At 39.3% G+C, this 23,595-nt stretch overlaps 2 protein-coding genes across 4 annotated transcripts in view; one reads left to right on the top strand and one right to left on the bottom strand.

Moving 5' to 3' along the window:
• Positions 1–23,595, bottom strand: part of LOC126925133 (aladin-like) — a 31,911-nt gene that overhangs the window by 1,591 nt on the left and 6,725 nt on the right. For 2 of the 3 annotated variants that reach the window (XM_050740418.1, XM_050740416.1), the window contains exons 2-3: positions 635–748; positions 69–458 (exon numbers count right to left, since the gene is read on the bottom strand). In XM_050740418.1, the coding sequence (XP_050596375.1) occupies positions 69–458; positions 635–690 (446 nt within the window). In that variant the 5' untranslated portion in view covers positions 691–748. The other variant, XM_050740417.1, reaches the window with a different exon arrangement.
• Positions 1,018–23,595, top strand: part of LOC126925106 (serine-rich adhesin for platelets-like) — a 52,687-nt gene continuing 30,109 nt past the window's right edge. The window contains exon 1 of the mRNA XM_050740349.1: positions 1,018–1,362. Within this exon, the coding sequence (XP_050596306.1) occupies positions 1,311–1,362 (52 nt within the window). The 5' untranslated portion in view covers positions 1,018–1,310. The remainder of the gene's footprint in view (positions 1,363–23,595) is intronic.

Here is a 23,595-nt window from a genome sequence, read left to right as displayed (position 1 = left end):
AAATTAAAATAATGGAAGATCAGATTTTAAAATTAAACAAATATTTCTCTACCAGCTGTTATCAATACCTCGTAGCTATCAAATGCAAGACTGGTGTAATTTCTTGCGGTTCTGCAGACGCAGCCAGACAAATAGCATCGATAAATCCTTTCTCTCTGCATACACTAGCCAGCCTTCTGAAGATGCTATCATGAACTGGTAAAAACAAATCACCGGCACAAGCTGTCCGTGCCGTTTCGCGTGTAGCGAGAATATCAGAAGTAATAGAAACTTCTGGATATTCTCGCAGATATTTGGTAAAAGGTTGTAATTCATTGGTCAGATTATCATAATCGCAATAATGTAAAACGTCCTCTATAAGCGCAACAGTAGCCAAATCATCGGCAGAAGGGGAATCAAAATCATGCAGAGACAATATTTTTATCATAATTGCTCGTTTAGATACGTACTTTTCTAACCTATAAAAATAAGATATGAAAGAATAAAAAATTCTACAGATATTTATGCGCAGGAAATAAATAACGAATAACCACAAGATAGTTATTCTCTTGGAGAAATTAAAAACAATTATTGGAACGAGTAGATTTGAAAGAAAAAGCAGCTAAAATATTTCGATACGAAATGAATCTCATACCTTGTTACGTCCGAAGCCGGATAAAATGGCGAACGAAAGTTTACATCGGTTACCATGGCAACATCCAATCGTGACACAGAATCGTAATACCGTTGCGCATGCGGCAATTGGCTCCTATTCAAAACATTTCGATCACGAAGACAAACTTTTAGTCAAGTTTGCTACTAGAAATTCGCATGACATTCAACGTGTGTGCATTCGTGTATTGCGATTTAATCCAAAAATCTGGCAAACATACATTTTCTGTAAAAAGATCTTTTCGAAATTGTGGAAACGTGATTAGAGGTTGAACATTCAGCGAGTTACGTCGAACGTGACACAGCTAGAAGTAGGGGTTCCAATGGAGCAGGGTGGGGACGAAAAGGGAGAGGTGAGGTGGGGACAGCAGTATGTGGTCGCTATTCGTGCGGCGCGGATTACGTATTAGAGTTGTCTTCTGCTACGGATAGGTCTCGTTTATCGGTTCGTATCGTTCCAAAGCTTTTTCTCTCAATAAGAGTAGCAACGTGAGACACACTGGTCGGCGGACAGTTGTTAAAATGCTACCGCCAAGGTAGTAGCAAGATCAATCGCGATCAACATGGTTTTGGTGGAGCTGTCGCTGTAGAAAGTTGGTCGAGATCGCTGAGAAGACGAGAGACAGAAGGGAGGAGGACCAGCTCGGTCTTCGCGAAAGATGGGCAAGGGTTCTAAGCGAAAAACTCGATGGAGAACTCTCAGCATTGGTAGTGAGTGTTTTCTTATCAATGAAATTTATTGCGAGACACGCGAACGTCGCTTATGTCCGAGGTTATGATGCATGCTTTCGAAACTTGCGAGTGTATCTCGTGGCCGCATGTTCTCGGTCTAGTTATTGATCATTGATCACATATAGACATTTATCGTAAAACGCAGCCCGCTTATACGAATTACTATTTTGCATGCTGCGTGGTATCGAACGTGTGCGCTCTACTGGTCACCGTTGTGGCCGTGACACCCGATCCGTTCTCACCAATTTCTATATAATCTCAAATCATTTTCGAGGAGATTGTGAAATAAGGGTTGCATTTATAAGACACGTCGTGTGCCGAGACACGCTGTTTTTTTTGCCCGGCAACGGAAAAAACGCGTTCGCGATAAACAACGACATGGGACGATCGTCGCGTAGATGAATGAGTGTACAGCGAGTCAGTTTCATTCGGTGACAACGCGCGATATTACGAGAAAATTTTGCCATTCTGCTCGGGACCATTTCCTAGCCAGGCATCGATCCGTACACCCTCCATGACTTTCCTCCTTCGTGGAAATGTCTCTACTACTACGCTCTACACGCAACTTTACGGTACGTCAATGCTGTCTTCTCGTATTTTAAGCGTCTCTTTTCCTCGATTGCTCGAGGTATATCTTCGTCGTCAACGACCCGTTCTAATATACGCTGCTTTTATTCTATACCCAACCCTGTAATATGTCCAGTGTAAACTGTAGCGCAAAAACAAAGTACGCAGTTTCGTATGTATCCTACCGCGTGCTCTTCTATAATCTATGTCTTCTATTTTCCGGTTGAGACTTGTACGTTTGTCGCTGCGGTGTTTCGAACTCTGACGCGAGGTGCGTTCTCGTCGTCGAAGGGTTTGCCCCACGAAAGTCGTGCGTTCAGACATTAGAATTGCACACGATGATAGGATACCGTGGAAATACGCCACAAAAATGTCACAGACAATGTAAAATAGAGAATTTTCAAGGCATCTGAAAAAATCAGGTTGGTTAGTTCCATTCCAACCGCGTGTCGTCGAGAGGAAAACGGGGTGCAAAGATGGTGGTAAACTATATATATATATATATGATGTCATCAGAAGGTGAAAGAAAGTCGCGTCTCTCATTCGACTTGTTTCTTGCGTAAATAAGTATACATATTCCATTACGATTAGCAAATGAAACGAAAAGTAAGGAAAGAAAAGTAAATTCGATATTCTGTCATTGCTATAATTCATTCTTGTATCATGTGTCGAAACATGCTTGTTCAATTACTCTTTTGCCGATATACGGTTCCTAGCTATAATCAGGCTTATAAACACAGGTTTATTGTGTTGATAATTTTGGTTATAGTAAAGTGTATTTATTTTGATGTTCGGTTTCTTCCACGGTCAACGTCGAATAGCGCAAACACGCACGTGAACATGTTAGGTTGGAACGATAATAAACCTCAACGATTGCCAAATATACCTATGTATGTACATCGCTAGTTGTATTTCATAACGTTTTTGTATACATCTTTTGTCGATCCCACCCCCTATCTTCTATTTGTCTGGAATATTGCTTGTACATCACGTTTCGTTTCCCGTTTATCAGCCCCGTTGGCGTTATCTTCGCCCGATAAGGTTATGTGGGTTTATGCTGAAGAGTTACCATAGACGGCGGTACCGTATACATATCAGCTAAGAAATTTTCTTGTACTCCCACAGTTTCCGATATTTTGTAAAATGAAATTTTTGATCGCTAATTTCTTAATTTCTTCCCCTCCTCCCTTTTCTTGCGTTCTTTGATACCATTAACTTAGTTTCTCTGGGATTGTTTTCTCTGATCGTTTGTATTATAACGTTATAACATCGTCATATTTAAAAAATCGTTAATGTTGTGATATTTGCAGAAAGTAACTGTAAATGTGAACTACTTATTAGAATGGTTGTATCAAAATTACCTAATAAAATTTGGTATCAGTGTCGCAATTCTAAGCAGTGTTTTGACTTTTGCTTGAATTGTAAGCGATACAAGTGATCGTTACATATTTTGTTAGGAGTTTTCAAAACACGAATGATATTAGCTAAATAAATATAATAAAATAAATAAATAAAAATTTGCTTCTTCTAATTGTACGCTTCTTATAGCAAACGTACGATATTAAATGTTCTTTTATTCTTGACAAGTTATAAATTCGACCGTATGCGAATTTGTTTTTGCAAAATGAATTTCTTCTTTAGTTCTCTAAATGCATTTAGAACTATTTACAACTTTCTTTTTCATTCGTTAATATGCGTATCATCTATGCTTTTATTTCTCATTTATGCTTTTATTTCATTTCAATACCGTGAATGGATGAATTATATCATCGATTTAAAACGAGAATCGCAGTTAGGTAATCGATGTTCACGAAAATATAAACATAGGCGGAGCAGCGTGTAGTTCGCAACGTGGATCGCGTGTCAAATCATCTAATGCTTGGCTAGTGTTTCTAGCGATGCACTAGTTTAGCGATGAAAGTTGGCTCGTTGCGTTTTCCGTGAACGAGGTGGAGCGAATTGAATGTTTTTTCTCCTGTGCCTTCGTGTTCGTGCTAGTGGTAATTTATTTTTGAAATTGCGTAACAGATCTTCTGTATGCCGTCGTAAAGTAGAAAGAAGTTGCGTGCATAGACGTCACGCGAAAAGAAACTTTCGCACTTTAGATATGTTAAAAAGACGCTCGTCTCGGTTTCTATTTTATTTGGTTAAGACGCTAGTTAAGCCTTTGATATTTGTTCTGCTTGGTACGTTACCAATTATCGTTCTCCTGCGGTTATTAAACCAATGAATAATTTTCCGCGTTGCGTGCGAGCTCGAGATAGTTGGCGCATGCGCGTTTTATCGCTATAAAAGTCATTAACTATCGGGTGAAATGATTGGAAAATTAATGTCACGTTTTCGTTTTACTACACAGCGAGAAATATCGCGTTGGACATGAAAAAAGATGGACGTGTTCACGTTTAAAAAAGTTTTGCATTTACATACTTGAAAGATCAGAGTATTTTGTTGGAGTAAAATATTTTTTTCAAGAGCTGTCGGTTACGTCATTGGATAGTTTTTACGATACTTGCAACAATTTCAAATTAATGTCATAATATATATGATAATTTCAAATCTTTGCTAGAAATAAGAGGAGATTTAAGTTTTATATCTTATCGTCAGATAGTTCAATGTGCAAATTCAAAATTAAAATTGTATAAATTATAGTAGTTTATATCCATTCGTTAAGAATGTTTCTTTCTTCTTCAATTTTTTTTTTTTTTTTTTTTTTTTTTTTTTTGTGTAAAATATAACATTAATTATAATAATAATAATAATAATAATAATAATAATAATCTGCACATCCAATATTCTATATATAAGCTATGAAACTAAATTTATTTCAATTCTCTGAAACATATTAATTCTTTTCTTTTCATCTTTTACATCTGATACAAAATATAGCTTTTAGCATAAAACAGATGTTATTGCTAGGTTTTTTTTTACTATTAGAATGACTCAGAAAAATTAGTAGCCGTGATACGAGATCAGTTGCTATGTTTACGTAAAGTAAGTTGCTTAGTGTTTTGAAGAATAGGTTGAATGAAATGTCAATGTTTATCATCTTTTTTCCTATTTTCTTTCCTAATATATTCGATTCTGACGAACGCTTTACTTGTACCGATATTAGAGAAAGCGACCAAAGTACGAATATTTCATAGAGTACATATATACTTCTGTGCTATGTCTTCTGTATATATACATAAATAAGGCTGTTTGGTGGTTCGTTACGGAATTAACAGCAGAAAAGTTCCAAATTGTTTCCATTTTCAACGTAGATCGTATCGCCCGTATCACTTTTATTTTCTTTTATTGCTTCCCTGCCCCTTGAACCAGACAGGAAAACGATTTATCTCAATTGCATGAATCATCTTATATAGCACGATATGTACCTATGTACTTCTCGCGCTGTACCTATACGTATGCATGTATGCGCGTGTTGCAATTTTTCTCTTCGAACATGGTCGGAAGAAAAGAATCTATATAAATAGCAATTTAATTTCTGTTCAATATATTTCAATTTTCCGGACGAAATATTTATTATATTTTTATGAAAGGCTTCACTACGTCGGGAATCTAGCTTTTGTTTATTAGAACAACATCATTGTCCAGAAGATGGAAGGTTTCTTTGTCGCTTCCTTAATCGAGTATAATTTTCGACAAATTTTTCACTTTGATAAATAGAATTTAAATTCTTTAAATACGATATATAAATACATATAAATTAACATTATATTCCAAACTATGATTGGAATAGTTTGCAAAAGATATTACGATATATGTGCTATTTATTTCTAAACACTCGTATTATTCGATTCTCAAGATATGGATTTGCGAGAGATTAAGAAACTTTAAGCGTAACGCTCTTTTCCAAGATTTTAAATACGAAAGGATTTCCTGTCCTCTCTCTAGTTCCAAGTATTTTCAAAAACGAAACTTTAGGAACTAAGGAAAATGAACGCGAAGAGCAATCTACGTGACTTTACAACTTATCTAGTTTATAGAACCTAACCCCAATCTCTTTATTGCTTCGATTTTTGCACGCATTCCGCAAATGCGTCTTCCCCTTTTCTCCTTCTTCTTTCCTTAACTCGTATCTCTCAACGACAATTCCATTCTTTCGAACTCGATATTTTTTATGCCTTTCCAAGTCTGAATTTCTATACAAAAAGCGTAAAATAAGATTTTTTCTCAAGAGATTCCTTTTTCGAAAAATTCAGTAAATACCCGATAAATAATCTTCTCTTCTACCCTTACCTCTTTTTGCAATTAACCCTGTTCTCGTTCTAGCGAATGGAAAAAATTCGCAACGTCGTAACAAGATGTCGAATTAATTTAATCGATTAAACGTTAATTAATATACCGTCTAATTGGGTCGAAAATGAAAAAAAGAAAAGAGGAAAACGCAGCACGATCGAAAATAATTTGATCTTTTAAATATAAACTACGAATATACGAACAAAGTTCTCTTTCCTATTTCCTGGTGTTCGACCGCGCCCTTACATGCGGCGTAAATGGATTTTTTTAGTCGACTCGGTTAAACGATCGGGGATGAGACTCGATCGTCCTTTCCTTCCCTTCCAAGAAGAATGCGCGCTCGCCAAGAATTCACGATCCGCAACCCTTGATATTCGTTCCCTTTCTCCGCGACACTCTCTTTCGGGGGGTGGGGAGGGGGTCAAAGATCTTCGGAAAGGAGCGAGAGGGAGAGAGAGAGAGAGAGAGAGTGAGAGTGAGAGTGAGGGAGAGGGGCAGAGGAGGTTAAGATAGAGCGAATCAATAGGAGCAGCCGTTGCGCCTTGATCGTCGTCCTGCTCGGACGTACGAACGAATAAACTGTAACGAAAGAGCAAAGACTACATCGATCCTTTGCGAATATGCTAAGAAAATAACGAGGCCGTGTTTGCGAAAGGAAGCGGGTCTCTCGATTATGGGTATTGTAATTAGCAAAGATCGGCAAGGATAGATCGTTGGGTAGAGATACGGGAATAATATTACTACGGGGAGTATGTGTGTCAAACTAATTCAGAATTTTTATATCTTCGAGTACGAATTAATATTTGTCGGTAGTCTAAAAACGTTGCTTAAGGACATCGATTAAGATTAATTCTTTTAGGAGAATACGAAAAAGTCTATTCTACGTAAACGCATCTCGTTATAATATTTACCGGGTTAGATTACCGGGTCAGACACGGTAGATAGCAAGCAGAGCCGAATTTACGCTGTTTCACCGTGGATGATCACCGTGGTCGCTTTCATTCGCTCTCGTTTTCATTCGCAATGATCTTCGAAAACGAACAACGTAAACTCGACTTTATTCGCTACTTGACTGAAAGATCGGCCGTGCCTGAATTATCCTTTGGAGAATAAAAATTACGTAGTTCGAAACTTTGGGAAACCTGTCCGATCGATAGGTTGGGTTAATACCGCGAGATATTTTTTTCATCGAGATTCATCGAGATCGTCTATTTTTAAATCGATAAGTAATCGATTATGTTTCGAATTTGTCTGGATTATAATATTATCTTAAAAATATATTTTTTTGGTAAATATGGTTTTTAGTTATTTACTTTAGTTGCGTTAATAGTATACTCTACTATGTATAACGTTTGGCGTACTGCTGGTAAGTAGAACGTAGAGAGTTTAGTCGATTCGTATAGCGTACGCTGGTTCTCAGCTTTTTATTCGTTATCCTTCGTCGTGTATCTCAATCGCAGCAATACAATTACTTCTTACTTTCGATAATATCGTTTCTATGATCCAAGTATCGAATAGTATAAATCGGTTGTAAATCAGTCTTACTTGCTTTCAATCTGAGTTCGATAAATTATTCGATCGTTCGATTATAAAGACATCGAATAAATGTCTGCCGTGTATTGAAACACGTATTCGTATAGCGCAGTCTGTTTCTTGGTAATAAACGATCGTGCGAGGGATGTTGCCGACATGCGTGAATCTCGATAGATCCGTGGTTCATGGTGTTTCTTGCTAACTCCATGAGTGGGCTCAATAATCGACTCGTACTACTGCGAGCAGGGATTACGTATCCTTCTTCTATCGTATCGTATCGTTTCTATCGTTTAGCGATTAGAAAGAGCGCTGTTATCGCTAGACGGCCAACTTTTATGCATTTTTGCGAAATTTAAAAGTGCAAAAATCAGATCGGGGACAAGGTAGTTCAATAGTACGAAACCTTTTGAAATTTCGTTAGCATCGCAACGAGTCGCAACGAGACGATATTGAAATTTAAAAATATATATGAGAATGAAAAGAGAATCAGGGTATACGGGGATGCTAATTGTGCGCAAAAAGAGGGGTGTCTCGATTCCGATGACCTTGACCATCAGATACGTCGAAGAGGGAAGGTCCCGAGTAACGCGCACTTTGTTCGATGCGTGGCATCTAACCCGATCTAACCTAACTGTGCTTTATCTCTGTTAGGCATTGCAATATCGCGCAAATACACGCGCAATTTCATTTTTAACCACTTATATCGAAGCAAATATAATGTAACAGGTAGCATATTCTTTCTTGTCGTAATCTTTGAATCACGTTACTCGGATTACGAAACTATACTCGATCGTAGTTCGGATAATAGAGACTCGGCATTAACTTCTACCGTAATAAGTAAGTTCCACCATATCGAATACTCGTAAGATTCGATAGAAGAAATCACCAGCGTTGTATCGCTGCGATACGTCTAATAGGTACTAAATGGGTTGTATCTAAATATAAGCGATCGGTTATGAAGCTTGGATATGCGCTCGAATGATGGTGCGCGCAAACAGAGAGAGAGAGAGAGAGAGAGAGAGAGAAGCAAGTATAACATCGACCGAGAGCCGAGAAGGAACAAGGATTGGTTATGCGTGAACGCATGTGCCCTGAAAGTTAGGCACGTTGTTTGTTACGTAACCGGCCGAGTCTCGTTTCGCACCTCGCTATCGTACAGTGGACGATCGTTGTAAGTTAAATCGTCGTATCGTTCTCGTCGAGTAACGATTTAACGTCATTATCGAGCACGATATCTTTGCGTAACGAATTTAACTTTTCAAATTGTTCCGCGGGTATCGCATAGCCACTTGATATCGCTCTTCAAAAAATAGGAAGCCTATAAATTTTCGTCGACGCTCGAGCTTGTTTACGACTTTCAGTTCGTATAACCGAGTAAATCTCGAGAAGCTGCAGCTACTTTTAGATTCTGCAAACGCAGGAACGAGTATTATATGCAACGAGGAAAGATTCATTCAGCCTCGTCCCAAAGAAGTTACGTACCGGCATTCGCGTTACGGACTGTATCACGAACTGCATCTGCTATCTAAATAATTCATCGATCGTTCGAACACGTTGAAGCAGAGATTTTCAGCTTTTTCAGCAATTTAGGACGCGCTCGTTTGGGTGGGAGAGAAAAGTGCTTGTCAACGTTTAAATCATTTTGAATTATCTATGTTTTTTCCTTCGTAGAATCACGCGACGATTTTCGATCCAGAAATAACACGTCGAGTACTTATATCTTAGCCATGCATAGATACTTCATGGATGTAGTATTTCGAATACGATATTATCTAATCAAAGCATTCCAATTATTTTAGGAAAGAACTACTTACATTCCAATGTTTAATTTAGTTGTAGTAAATAGCTATTACCAATTTTGATACTCGATGCTACGTGTTAGTAGCGTTTAGTGCAAACAACGCTCCGATAATTACATATCGTATCGACGAAGGCTCCGAATATTGGTATATCAAACATCGAATACCGATATTCTCAGAACCAAACACTTTGATATTCAACTATTTTAAACATTTACCTTTCAAATTATCGATATTTCGATCGATCGAGCCTCGACTATGTCGGTATTCAAAATATCGATCCATCCGACGATCCGATATCGCAAATACTAAACATACTTACCGTAATCACGATACGATTACTCCGAACAATCGCGCATAATTATTCCTTACAGACTAAACTTCCTAGTTGGAAAACAAAACTTCCTCGTTCTTTCTTACGCGAATCTAGCTCGCGTAATGATCCCGTAATTGCAGTAATATTTTACTCTGACTCGCGTAATCGTTAGTTTTGTCGGATTGGCCAAGAGGACTTCCCATATATATGCATATATATTTATTTATTTATTTATTTTTTTATAGAAAATTCAAACGTTTATTTTAGATTTGAGTTTTTTCTACTTTACATATTTTATATACTTTTACATATTATGAGTATTGTGTGCAGTTTGCAATTTTAAATTTCCTATAAACGCGTAAAAATCTGCAGTCTATTCGTCTCGAATTAAGCGATAAACTCTATTAATCTCGATACTTTTCTTTTTATAGGACTCGTTGATATGTAATCGCGATGTGCAAGTACGTTTCACGTATGCATATACCAAAAGAAAAGAAATTTTGGTCAGCCCGAGGCTAGTCGAGTCTAAGCTAGCGCGAAGTAGTAGGACGTAGAATTCCATGCAACTAAAATATCTCGATGGTCGAGATTCCTCCGTCGAATAAATAGAAAAAGACGGTACTTTGTGTCAGTGGTGATTACGATGTCTCTGCGTGAACGTTGCACGTGTTGCAGATCGTAGACCTTCCCGACGTTCCGGTGGATTACGTAACAAGCTCGGAGGCCGTCGGTAATAAAGCGTGGCTTTGCGTGCGTTACGTGCGACGGCATGTGACAAAAGTCTGCGTATCGCTGTGTGGACGTGCAAAGGAGATTTAGCGCGTCGCGATTTCGAGCTTTTATCACGAGGACACCTTTCCACTTTGAACGAACGCCGAACGGTGTTCCTTCCCCCGCTTCGGCAAAGCCAAAGTAACTCGATAAGATTTAATCGAATAGTTTAATAAAATGAAAATAATTTAGCGATTTTGCTACGGTCAGTCGATTACTATTATCTTTCGATCGATTTGACGATAGCGAGAATATGAAAAACGTAAAATTAGACAATTTGTCGACTGAGACGATTTGTCGATGGTTTGTTACGTGATCGCAAACGTGTATAGGCACGTTTGTAACAAGTTAGTCGGGACGTAACGATTGCTTTCCTACTTTTCTACTTTTAAACGCAACTGTAAATTACTGGAAAACTTTGCTATCTCTGTCTCTACATGCTTCTTTATACGTTTCTCTCGTTAACTTTCGTCGAAGGATGCGGAACGTTGCTGTATCGACTCGAAGCGATACGTATCTTTATCATCGCATAGTGTTAAGAAACGTAAGATTTTCTTGGAAGATATATTTTGTCCCGTGCGTTCTTTTTGCTCCAATTTTGTTTCTACGTTATACACACACACACACACATCTCGTTCCACATAATTTGTTCCAGTTACGTAAATCGCTCTATGTACCTACTGTTTATTCATGATTGATCTTTCTTCGTTAACGTCGAAGAAAAACCTAATGTCTAATGTAAAAACGCAACGTTGGTTAAAAATTGACGTCAACGTCATCGGTGTGGTTACATCGGTGGTCGCGCGATCGTGGTTTAACCCCTAACGGATAAGTTTTTCTCTAACTGGTTATATTATTAATTTGTTATCATTTTTAGGCGTCACTGTGTCGTCCAACGCATCGCGTCGAGAGAGGTTAAAATCGCCGTGCACGTGGGAATGCGCGCGTTGGTCGCGAAACGTTATAACGCGTTCCTCGTTCGACGCAACGTCGACGAAAAGTGCGTGCGGAACGAGCCGCTTCGAGTTCGGGTTATGAATAGCACGTGAGTGACCACGAGGTCTTCGTCACGCGGTCCGCCATCCCGCTTTCGAATCGTTGGGCCGTCACGAGACGTTATACTTAACTTTGAGCGACACGCGAACGGACTAATCGCGCGCGGGGGTGGACGAACCGAACGTTTCTCGCCAAATTCTTACCGTCGTCTCTGTGACATGCCGCTTGCAAGATCGTTCTCCTGCATCTTTCATCGATTAAACGTATCCTGGTACGTCGCGCTTCGCGGTTTCTCAGAATACAATGACCAGCGAAAAGTATTCGTATACCGTTTACCGTAAGAAACTATTACGCGTATATTGTACATATTATACGTACACGCACATGGTGTACACACGCATGGTCACTGTTCCTCGCACGAAGCCGTTTGCTCCACCTTGCCCCGAAAGGTTAAAGAACTTTTGACGATTTGCCAAATGCAGTAGCCGTCCGATTTGCCGCTTTTCTCGGCACCTGTCTTTCGTGCTTTTCCGTTTGCATCGTTTCGCTGTCTAATTTCAATTCACAAATTGCTCGTCCATTACCACTCGCGCGTTCACACTTTCGACTTTGAACGATCACGTTCGCCATTATATCTACCACGTTCGTAGATCTTTGTCTAATTTCAGTCGCTGAATCGAGATCCTAAATTGGCCAATAATTTAGCATTAACGATGGATAGATATATTCGGAAAATTCTATTTAATTATTTTGAATATCGCTGCCTCGAGTAATCGGACGTGCAATGTACGATATGGTATTTAAGATGGGATAAAGTATTATATTTTAAAAAAAGGTTCGCTTGTACGAAATAAGCGTATCCCCGTATTTCCAGTGCTACTAGTTTTGTTATCCGTTATATCGCTTAGCTGTTGATGTTGAGCTAATTACGAGTATTTTCAATACGAAATCTTGTCGTTCTAAGCTCTGATAGTTTTATGGGTGACTGTTCTATCCACAAATACCAAACGCGTTAAACACCAGATATTCCACATTCGCCGTACCATAACAGCACATCCAGTCTTTCACCATGGCACACCGTTCGCGACATTCCTCTAGGACTTTATTCCTGGTACGCGATTTCTCGGAAGCGTTACGCGAACGCGAAAGTGATTCACGGAAGAATCGTCCGCAAAATACATAACGAGCCACCGCGTTTATATTTCATTTTTCTTCACACCGTTACGTTACGTTACGTTACGTTACGTTACGTTACGTTACGTTATCGTTACGCGTAACTCCCCTTTTTTTCTCTTCCTTCTTCTCATCCGTCACACATATTCCACGTCGTGACGGTATTCGTCCTTATCCAGCGATAAGTTTCTCGGCCGAAACGACAAGGAAGATGCGATTATGCGTCCAGCCACGCAAAAGTAACAGTGATTTTTTAAATTTCTGCGGAAAAAGGTCATCGAAGGGAAGTTAATTTTTGTCGAAACGAGAGCGGTATCAAAGTCGGTTATCCCGTGTTATCTCGGATCTGGCAAATTCTTTCCATCGTTGCTTTCAACATCGGCAAAAATATATTTATCGTGCTTTTCTCTCGCCAACTTCGTATCTCACTCTAAGATTGTCTTTTTGTAAAAGTCGGAAAACGTGGGCTACCGCGTTTCCCACCTGTGGCGTTCGGTTACGATCCCTGCAATTATTCGATGGTGTAACCCTGTTCGAGGAATCGGTAACCTACGATGGCGAGCGTTCGGTTGGCAAATGTCCGGTCGTTGTTCTGTACATCTGCCAGCGGAAGGGTTGGTCCATCGAGTTCATTGAGCACAGTTTAGCAATACTCGTTGAAATATTTCGGCGACGGTTGGCCACCGCGAGTAGAAATAGCCGCGTGATTTTCTGGCCTTAGAAAATCTCCTGTACGAATCCGAATTCCTCGGCTGGATGGATTTATAGGCGCCTCTCCGATGGTGAATGGCGCTTCGTTCACGGCTAACAACGGTATCCGCGGAAAAGAGGAGCAGTTAATTAGTTACGGTTATTCGTTTCTCTCTAATTCGTATGCATCCAGTTGATCGTCTAATTACGTAAATATCTCGAGAATTAGGTTGCTGTATTATCGGGAATGGAGAACGTTTCGAGAATCCTGTCGCGCGTCTACGAAACCACCATACCTTACCAATGTGTCACCTTACCGTGATTCGAAGCCGGGCTTCGCGAATATCACGCGTTTTAATTGTTGCCTATTTACGCGTTGTTACCTGCTGCAACGATTAGATCGCTTTTACGCTGAAAATATACAAACTAGGTTAATGCTTAAAATACCAATACACTTGCTCTTGTTTTAGATCGTTATAAATAGTGCCATTCACGTTTCTCGCTACTTACGCGGATCTTCGGATTAGAACGAGATTAACAGCTTTATATCGAATGTTATTCCGTTGTTTAATTCGTAGCTCTACTTTTTCTATTCGTAGTTTAATCAGCATGCATCTACCACAACGGAAATAGAATTCTAGAATTTGAACGACAGTGATTCACAAATTTATCGCGACTCTTGATTCCTTGGATCGGCTACGTTTACGTATTTACCCGTCGTCGCAAGATTTGGCTGACAAACCGGCCTCCAAAACCGTCTCCATCGTTTCATCGTACCTTAACGAAAGAGCTATTAAACAATTAGTAGATATTATACGCGTTGTAAAATCGTATCGTCTATTAACGTACGCGTGGAAACCTAAACGCGAGCGTGCTACTTATATAGAAAGACTGAAATTACGAGATTCGCAATCGTAAGGTGACACGCCCTTCTAACTATTATTGGACTGTTCGTGTTGTTGTGATTCTTGGCACCTGTATAAATGCGCAATATGGGACATGTCGTGCCATTCTGTAGCTTTATTCGCCTCCTTGAATCGATAGACGAAACGTTTCGAACGATAATATATTAAGTCATCCTACAAGCATCGAGCGTAGTAATTAATTTCAGTCGCAAATCTGTTTTAAACTTAAACGTTTCTCTAGCATTTTACTACTTTAAATAGCGAATCAAAATACGTTATAAATTTCTGTACCTATGGATAGATAGGTTTAAGATGCTTGTACTGGAAGCAGCGGTCTGCGTAGCCGTCCCATAGAACGATCGAACAAAATAAAGCCATCTATTTCTACATAAACGTAATCTCGAAAAAGCATCGATAAGCTCGGTGGCGTACTTTAAAGGAATAGTTTCGATATAATTTAACGCGATTTCAATTCGTTTGTAGTTTTTTAAAATCCATCCACACGATCGACTTCCATTTTTTAACGTTGCCGTTACAAAATGGAATTTCAAGGATTTAACGTTTTTTACCATTTCCTTTTTCACTCGTATTTTGCGCAAACTATTCCTTCTTAAACGATGAAAATCGTTAATCGTTACGTGCGTTATATCGCATCAGAGTAGCGTGATATTTGTATTATTAACCTGAAAGTGAATCAACGGTGGCTGTGGAAAGTAACGAGTTCCGACGACGCGACGAATTGACACCGAAACACAACAGACGACTGTGTATACATCTATTGTAAGTAGCGTATCGATACATTTTGTATTGACCGTTTTAACGCCTATACCAATTACTTTACTCCCTTTATCACGGCCATTTGCAACAGTAATAGGTACGTAGCGCGGTTTAAAACGTTACCTTCGTACGTGTGAGACGGTGCTTTGTAAAGGAAAGTCGATATTTACATGGTATTTAAAAGCGTATTGCTCGAATCGTTGATCAACGACGACGAAACAACTTGGAAATTAAGGCGATCGAACGTATTTCGGGACTTTGTCGATTTCATCTACATTTTCTGCAGCTTTCTGGTCGCGTTTGCCACGAGTGATCGTACTTTATACCTTGGAACTTGGAGAACGCTATCTTATCAGAATTCTAGCTGTCTAAAGGGCTCGTTTCTTCGCTATCATCCTTCGATTACTCTGTGAGAAGATCGATGTTAAATTTTACAGCCTTGAAACTTAATCGATTCGAGCAACTCCTACCTTATCCTATGCAGTTCTCCGCGAAAGGAGAAAAAATACGGTCCGAGCCCGTAATAAGCGTAATGAACGTCGTTATTGGCTCGTACCATTAGGATTGTTGGCTCGAAATCGGATACTGCGCCTTCTTTCCACTGTCGGTTCTCCGCATCCTCGATGGTGGACGATGTCACAACACGTTTTTTCCTCGACCATGTGCGAGCCTCCTGGATTCGAGTTACGTCTCCGACCACCGACGTGTTTCCACGTTTTCCGAAACGGATTCAAATCTCTTCTGGTATCGAATGTCGCCGCGTACGTTTCGTGATTATTTGTTGTTTCAGTTGAAACTACCCTCTTGGATACCAGTGTGTGAACCTCGGCCAGAAAGATAATCGTTTCTGAGAAAACACGTCGCTTTCGCTTTGTCTAGCCGCGTGAAAAGAGATGGGAAAGACAGAGAAAAGAGAAAAAGCCGGAATCGATACGCGGGATAAGAGACGAGTTTACGCTATGAGAACACGGACAGCTCTCCAGGCTTATGGTTTGATTTATCGTCTCTACCGAGGAAAATTTTTTGCTATCGATGATCAGAAGTCGAGCCTGTTTATCGAGCTTCCATTTTTCCGACCGTGGATCGCTCGTTCGAATTCTCTGTAATTCGCATTTTTTTCTTATAAAATAGAATCCGCAGAATTATCGAAATTAAACGGAGAGACAGGATTGTTCGAACGAAGGAATTTTTCAACGATAAAACGCGTTCATTTTCCTACAATTATCGTTCCATGTTTCGAAAACGATGATAGAAGAACGATTACGCGACAGATACGATACGATACGATACCAATGTAACATTTTCTAAATTATTCGCATTCTGCGAATCCCCTAGTGCCATAAACGAGATCATCGAACGCGGACCTTCCAACGTAGTAATTTTTTGCAATTTTTCCATCGCTTCCACGTTTTTTCTTCGCCTTTGAAGTATCTTTTATTTCCCTTCAAATTCGCGTCGTTTGGTACAACGCGTTTCTTCTTTGACGTTATCGTAAACGAGATATTAACGCGCGCAATATTAGTTTCGGGCAAAGATATCGAAATTCTAGGAAGGATAGCGTATAATAGTCGAGCGTATTCCTTTTTAAAATCAGGCTTTTCATTCCGACTCGAAATCGAGTCTAATTTTATAAACTGAAACAAAGTTTAAGATTGAAGTAAAAATGCAGCTGGACCGTAGCTCTTATTCGAAATGGTTCGATCATAGTCCCGTTAGTCGATATTACGAGCGAAGGAATTTTAAAAGGCGATCGTCACGTGTCACGTGGAAGACACAAGAAATCACGACGTTTACGAAACAAGTAAGGTAAAAAATTTGAACTTTGGATACGATAGTAAAATTTATTGTACGAATGCAACGGGGTGACGGTTCACGGTGTTATAACAAAAGAGCGTCGAGCGCTGATTTGACAGAGTTCTTATGTTTACTAAGGTTCGGTCGCTGGTTGGGTTATCGTCGGGTATTTATCAGACATCGCTATTCCGTTATTATCTGGTTATTGCTTCGATAGCGGTGGCATGCAGGATGTTTTGTCTACCTTATTACTGTTTCCGAGCGTGCCACAGTAGCATTGGTATTCTCGTTTGGACTTTACGTGGTTCCATATATTTTTACGATCCGACGCGCCGTTTAAATCGTATCGTTTTATCGATCGATCGTTTCGCATTAAACGCGGATTAATCGATGTTTCTCAAACACGAAATCCAGTTGCTCGCTTAGGCCATTCGCTCGTGTAAATCAATACGTTCGTCTGGCGGCTTACTTAGCTTCGTACGTAGAGCATCGTGATAGCGCATATGGCGCTACGATGGCCTCGTATCACAGTATGCACTTTAATAAATTAGAAAAGCGAGTCGAAGTTACGAGCACGGAAACGAGATTTCGATATCCGATCCATGGTTGGGGCTGATTCCGACTCGAATTTTATTTTCACGTTCTCTGTTTCGTTTAATGCTCGAGTCGAATTTAAAGATTCGCGGGGAAAACGGTAGGGTGCGATGCGTCGTTACGCAGCTGCTCGTAAAGATTTGGAAATCGATGAAATTCTCGTTACGTGTACAACTAACCGGGATTAAAAAAGATACGTCTACCTTTGTAACACGAAGAGGGTTAGGCGATGCTTGCCAAATATCTTTAGCTCGTACCATCGTAACTTGTATCGTAATATCGTAATATAATATAGGATATTATTTTTTCAATTACTCACTTTTGAATCCATCGAAGATGTTAAACGAGTATTGGCATTATATATAGAGGTATGTAACGAGGGGTATGTAATGTTATTAATTAATCAATGATTATTTATTTTTACGCGCCATGCGTAATTTTGTACACGTAATTTTCCGATAGTTTAAAAGTAGTTGAAAGATCATGGAAAATAAATGCGTAATATTTAATATTGCCAACTTTCTTCGCATATATAGATTTCGTTCTTACAATTTACATAGCTCGTTTAAAGCGTTTTTTCGCAGAATCACCACGTTTACGTAATACTTAAATATTCTTTACGTACGAAGCGGAGAAAGCTTCGCTCTGGCAAAGATGTTCTCTTTTTCGATCGAAACAGGTAGAAATCTTTGTTGCCGTCAGACAATCGAGAAAAGCGTGCATCTTCTTTAATTTTTCACGTGCACGTAAATCGATGGAGCGACCGCTGCACGCCCAGATACATTATCGATTCGTTGATTTATTCTTGGAGCCCGGAAACACAGGCAAGCTTCGATCAAACCTATAAACTCTGTGATCGTGAACTGTCGCAAGAATCTGCAATACGAATCGACGTTGCTCTGGTGAAAAATCGTTTTAATTTTGCGCCTTACAAGTTTATCAGAGAGTACGCGTCACGGCACACTTGCTCGTAAAGACTTGCTTGTAAAAATGGAACGAAAAAATTGTAACGTAAAAGGGAAATATAGAAGGCGTTAATCGTACCTTAATTTACGTCGATCATTCGACTATGGGTTTTCAGGTGTTTGTGGGGAAAGAAAACTAAACACGGTAGAGTGTAAACCAAATATATCCAAATGATTTTATCATAGTTTCGTTAGTTGCGTTTATAAAGATACGGATTTGCATAAAATATTCGGAATATGTATATCGATATTATATCGTTCCTCTTTTGCAGCGGGAACTTTTGTACGTTGGTAAAATAAATTGCCGAAGAAAGTAACACGTATATATAGAATTTCGCAATTTGCCAATAATTTATAAAAACGAGCCAATTAAATTCATATGACGAAGAAAGTAATATATTCGATAACGAAGAAAGATACAAATTTTGGTGCTCGTAGCTATTTCACCAGGATATATTATATTAAGCAAGGTTAGGGCTAACTGGACTTAACGAATACGATTACTCTCGCAGCTAATAAACGCAATCAGATTCCGGGGCTTTCTCCCAGTGGGATTTAATTTCACAATGTAGTAAATAAGTGGCACGAGGAAAGCTGGAACCAACGTTTTGTGGAATAATTTGCTGCCAACATCTCCGTTTTTTTCTTTTTTTTCTTTTTTTTTTTTACGGTCGAAGAGATAAGTGAAAATCTAGCGTTGTGAAAAGTAGCAAAGAAATTCTATTTTGTTCGTAATTATTCTTCGTGCAAATTTTTTCCACGAGTCGATCGAACGTTCGATTAAAAGTAATTTTTATTCGTTGAAATGACAGGTGGCCATTACCGACGTCGTTTTATTCGAACGTCGTGTCACAGAGTAAAAACATGTCAGACCGTGAAGTAAAAGTCGAAAATCATTTCGAAATGATACAAGTGGAAAAGATACGGGACGTTGTTTCGTGGCTTCCTTGCACTTTTGCGGCGTCACGTACATGTAATAGTACTTGTAATTATTTCTCCATCGTACGAACGACGCTAAATAAGTCACCGTATCGAAATTTTTGGCATAAACCATAAACCGTGCTATTTCTCGGATGCAATTGCTCTTTCCGGTTTTGAAAACCGACCTTCGTCCCTTATGTTGCACCGAACGTCGATCATTCGCGAACATTAACGACAAATATAAATTTCATCGCGACATCCGATATCAGCCAATCCGTCAGCTTCATCGAAGAAACAAATTGATCGACGTTAACCGCTTGTTAGTATATATATTACACCCTTGTAAATATCGTTGGCGTACGAACAGCTCGTGTGTCATGTTGATTCACGGTTGATCGTCGCTTAACCGAGGGTCCAATGGCGCGTATAAATCCAGCTTGTACGTAAATTCGTATTCTCACTCGAGTCGATCGAGAGGAGGATGTCGATGAAACAGAGGGATGACGAAGAGGAAACTGACTTGGCAAAGTGATTGTACGACAATCGTGCCGATGGTGTGACGAATTGGAATCTAGTTGCCTCCTAGCTTACAAGGAGCGGAAGAACAGGCGGTCTATGTTTTCTACAATGTTGCTAGCCGGTTCTATAATGGTCCCACGTTCCAAATCACTTATGTCTGGCTGTCCTATCTGCCTGCGAGCCACCTTATAAGATCATCCGCCTCGCGGGGACCACGGCTATGCGAAGCTTTCGTCCCTCCTCGTCGACCTTTTTCCATCTGCGAATACGCCACGACCGTCTTTCTACCCACTCTATGTCGTATATCCTCCGAGCGTTTATTAAAGGCTAGGTTCTATCTATGTTTGTGGCTACGAATGCCCTGTATCGTGTTCGTTTTTCGAAGAACACGGTCAGAATATAATATTTAAGAAGAAAGTAACAGGAAAAGGTAGAGTAAGAAACAATAATGCCGGTCGTGGCTATCGTTCGAATTTTACGGTAAATGTTCTATATTGGCTACTGTCTGGTATCGAGGAAAAAGCGTAGAATTTAACGTCTAAAGAAAGAAAGAGCATCTATGCGCGATAAACAACTGTATGCATGTATGTACTCGCGATAGTATTCGATAAGTAAGAAAGATCTCTGTTTGGATTTTATTGCTTTAGTTAGATTCGTAAAAACGCGAAATTCCATAGATATCCGCGGTCTTCTTTCCGTAAAGTACGCGTTAACTGCGTTTGCGAAACGAGATCTAAGACAGCCGGAGACACGCGCGTATCACGGTGCGTTACGCGTTAATTCGATAAACGCGTACGCTCGCCAGTCGATATATACACGTGTTAATTGATTTCTACGATTTATATAATTTATATATTCGCAAGCGAAGAAATTGAAACTTTTACCATTTATCGCGATATATCGTGCTGAAAAAAGAACAGCTTTGCCTGACAGTCGATAATTTCAACTTTTTCAGAGATATTAACGCACACGCGCCCACAAAAACACGATGCAATCAGCCCCAAAGTCTTTGCGATACAGTAGTTTTACGCGTTCCATATTATTTTAGATGGCCATTCGTCCGTGATATCCCATTGTATTCTTATACCGCGTCTCTGTACATTTCCAAGTCTCGTTTATCCTTCGAAAAATTCTATACAGCGTATAGGTACGATAATTTCCGAACCGTGTATTATTTGAAACTTCGATCGGTTCTCCGTTTCGTATCGTGCTTCTTTTCACGTTTCGTTAGCCTTGGCAAGTTTCGTGCTCGTTCGCTGCTCCTAAAGATCTTCGAACTTGCGTTTCTGTAGTTTTAAATTTCCCCAGGTTGATATTACTCGAACAAACTTTCGACTTCACGAGCTACGTATATCTCATAGCTTCGCTGCTCGTTGCCTCCACCATTTCTCTAAATTTACTTTTTCCTGGTTTCTATTCCTAGTTTTTAAAACGTTCTATCTGTCTGCTATTAATCGTCGAGTATTTTATATTTTTTAGAAATATTTTCACTTTATTTCCTGTAGGCCTTCTGGACTTATTTGTTATAAAGAAACTAATCGTTACCTATATCACCTGTTTGCAGAATTTTCAAAGAATACCTATATTTTTTTAAACATACTTTTACCTCGCGTTCCGCCGTTTCCAAATTCTGAATTTTAATAACGATTACATCGATATATCGTAATCTGTTTTACTCTAGAAAATACGTAGCTGCAATTTAAACACGCGCAGTACCAAACGTTCGGAATTTTATTTGAAAACAATCAGAATTTTTACACGAATCGAAACTAAAATAATCTGCGCTTGGCGAATTTGAATTTTTCACTCGTAAGACGTACGCGAGACAGACAAGTTTATCTCTTTAAAAATGTAGCACGAAAATTCCTTCGCTTACAATTAGATATGAGAGAGAGAGAGAGAGAGAGAGGCGAGTCAAGGCAATACAAACAATCACACTGACGTTATAAATTCATCTTCGCTGTGATCTATTTTAAACGATTCACGTTCTAAAAAAGATATAATTGAAGTCGTATTTAGTATTTGACGAAAGAAATTGCAAATGCTGATTTTTTCAAGTAATAAAATCTATGAATCGCTCACGAACGCAGTTTTTAATAAAACGTTGGTCTCGTTGCGTTGCGTAACATCGTGTAAACAAGTTAATATTTATGCACGCGTTAATTCGATTCGCACTCCGCGCACGGGAAAGACGTTCTTCGTCGTTTTTCATCGGGACTCATTGACTTCGGCTAATCGGATTATATAAGTGAAAATGAAAACGACGATAAAAGTAGTTTAAGAATCGATATCACGTTGCACGCAGAGCTTCCATTACGGAAATCTGTTTGATTTTCATGAAAGATATATAGATAAAGTAACAGTGTAATTGTACATTCTCCGTTAAAATCGACGATATTGATAGTCGATAAATTAATTAATATTTGAACGAATAATCGTCGAACTGGCAATTTCTAATAACTGTTAAATTTCATTTTCTTGTCAAATATTATCTTGCTTTCTAACGAAATAAGACGTTCGAGAAACGTATTCGATTTTACGTAAATTACGATAAACGAAATGGTTGGCGTTACGTGCTGCCACATCGTATGTTGTATCGTATATTTAATATGGCGATACGATATTTAAGCCGAGGGAAGCGTTGCATCGATTCGAAGATCCGTTACGTTAGATTCGCATTTTTAAGTTCGATCGAACAACAACCACGCGAAGTAAACGATTTATCCACCAGTGGTAATGTATAATAAACGTAACCTGATGATACGATATGGGTGATATAGGTAAAAGGATAACGTGTGCTGGCATTCAAACGCGTAAATATAACGAGAAGAAAAAGAAAGAGAAAGAGAAAGAAGGAGGAAAGGAGGAGGGAAGAAAATTCCATCGTAGCAGAGTTTCGTCGTTAGATGGAGAACGATGCGTTAAGCCTACGGACTCCCTGGTCGTCCGCGGTGACAATTGCATTTAACGAGGCGTTTGTACGAGGAGGCCGAATATCGAGTTCGGGTTCTCGTGCCAGGGTTAGCGTTTACGTAACGTGCCCACGCATCCAAATGTACCGAAAGGAACGCCGCTTTATCTATATTTATCAAGCTTATCGCCTCTAGCGCCGCAATATCTGCCTGCTCTGTCCATCATTGTACCGTGGATAAATCGTTGGATCTCAGTGGCCCCGTGGTATGAGTTACTTTGTTAAATTTTATAGATTTCAGGTGCATTTGAACAAGATATAATTTACAGAGAGACAGAGTAAGAAGAAGATCGAGAGAAAACGTGGTTCGAGATCTTGGATAAAGCGGTAGCTGCTGTAAAATAAATTGTTGCAACGCGACGTTTGTTCTAGAACGTCTTGCGTGCATGTCTTGCGTAAAATATCACGATTCGAGTTAAATTATTCGCGTCAGGCGTTAGAAGTTGGAAAGCTGTTTACGCGTTCCTTGAAATTCTTTCGCCGGATTATCGTTGACGAGTCGCGTGCGCATTTTCACGAAAATAAATGAAATTATTCGACGATAGCGGTCGGGACACGGTTATCTTGCTCGCACGGAGTTATTATCGTTAGCTGTTTGAAAAAGTTGTTATTTAGTAACGGATTAGTAGAGAGATTGGACATTGAGACGTATATTCGGCGCATATAGAATAAAATGAGAAAA

The sequence above is a fragment of the Bombus affinis genome, chromosome 15 (assembly GCF_024516045.1).
Source record: "Bombus affinis isolate iyBomAffi1 chromosome 15, iyBomAffi1.2, whole genome shotgun sequence".
Classification (NCBI taxonomy): Eukaryota; Metazoa; Arthropoda; class Insecta; order Hymenoptera; family Apidae; genus Bombus; species Bombus affinis.
This window is presented reverse-complemented; position numbering and strand designations above follow the sequence as displayed.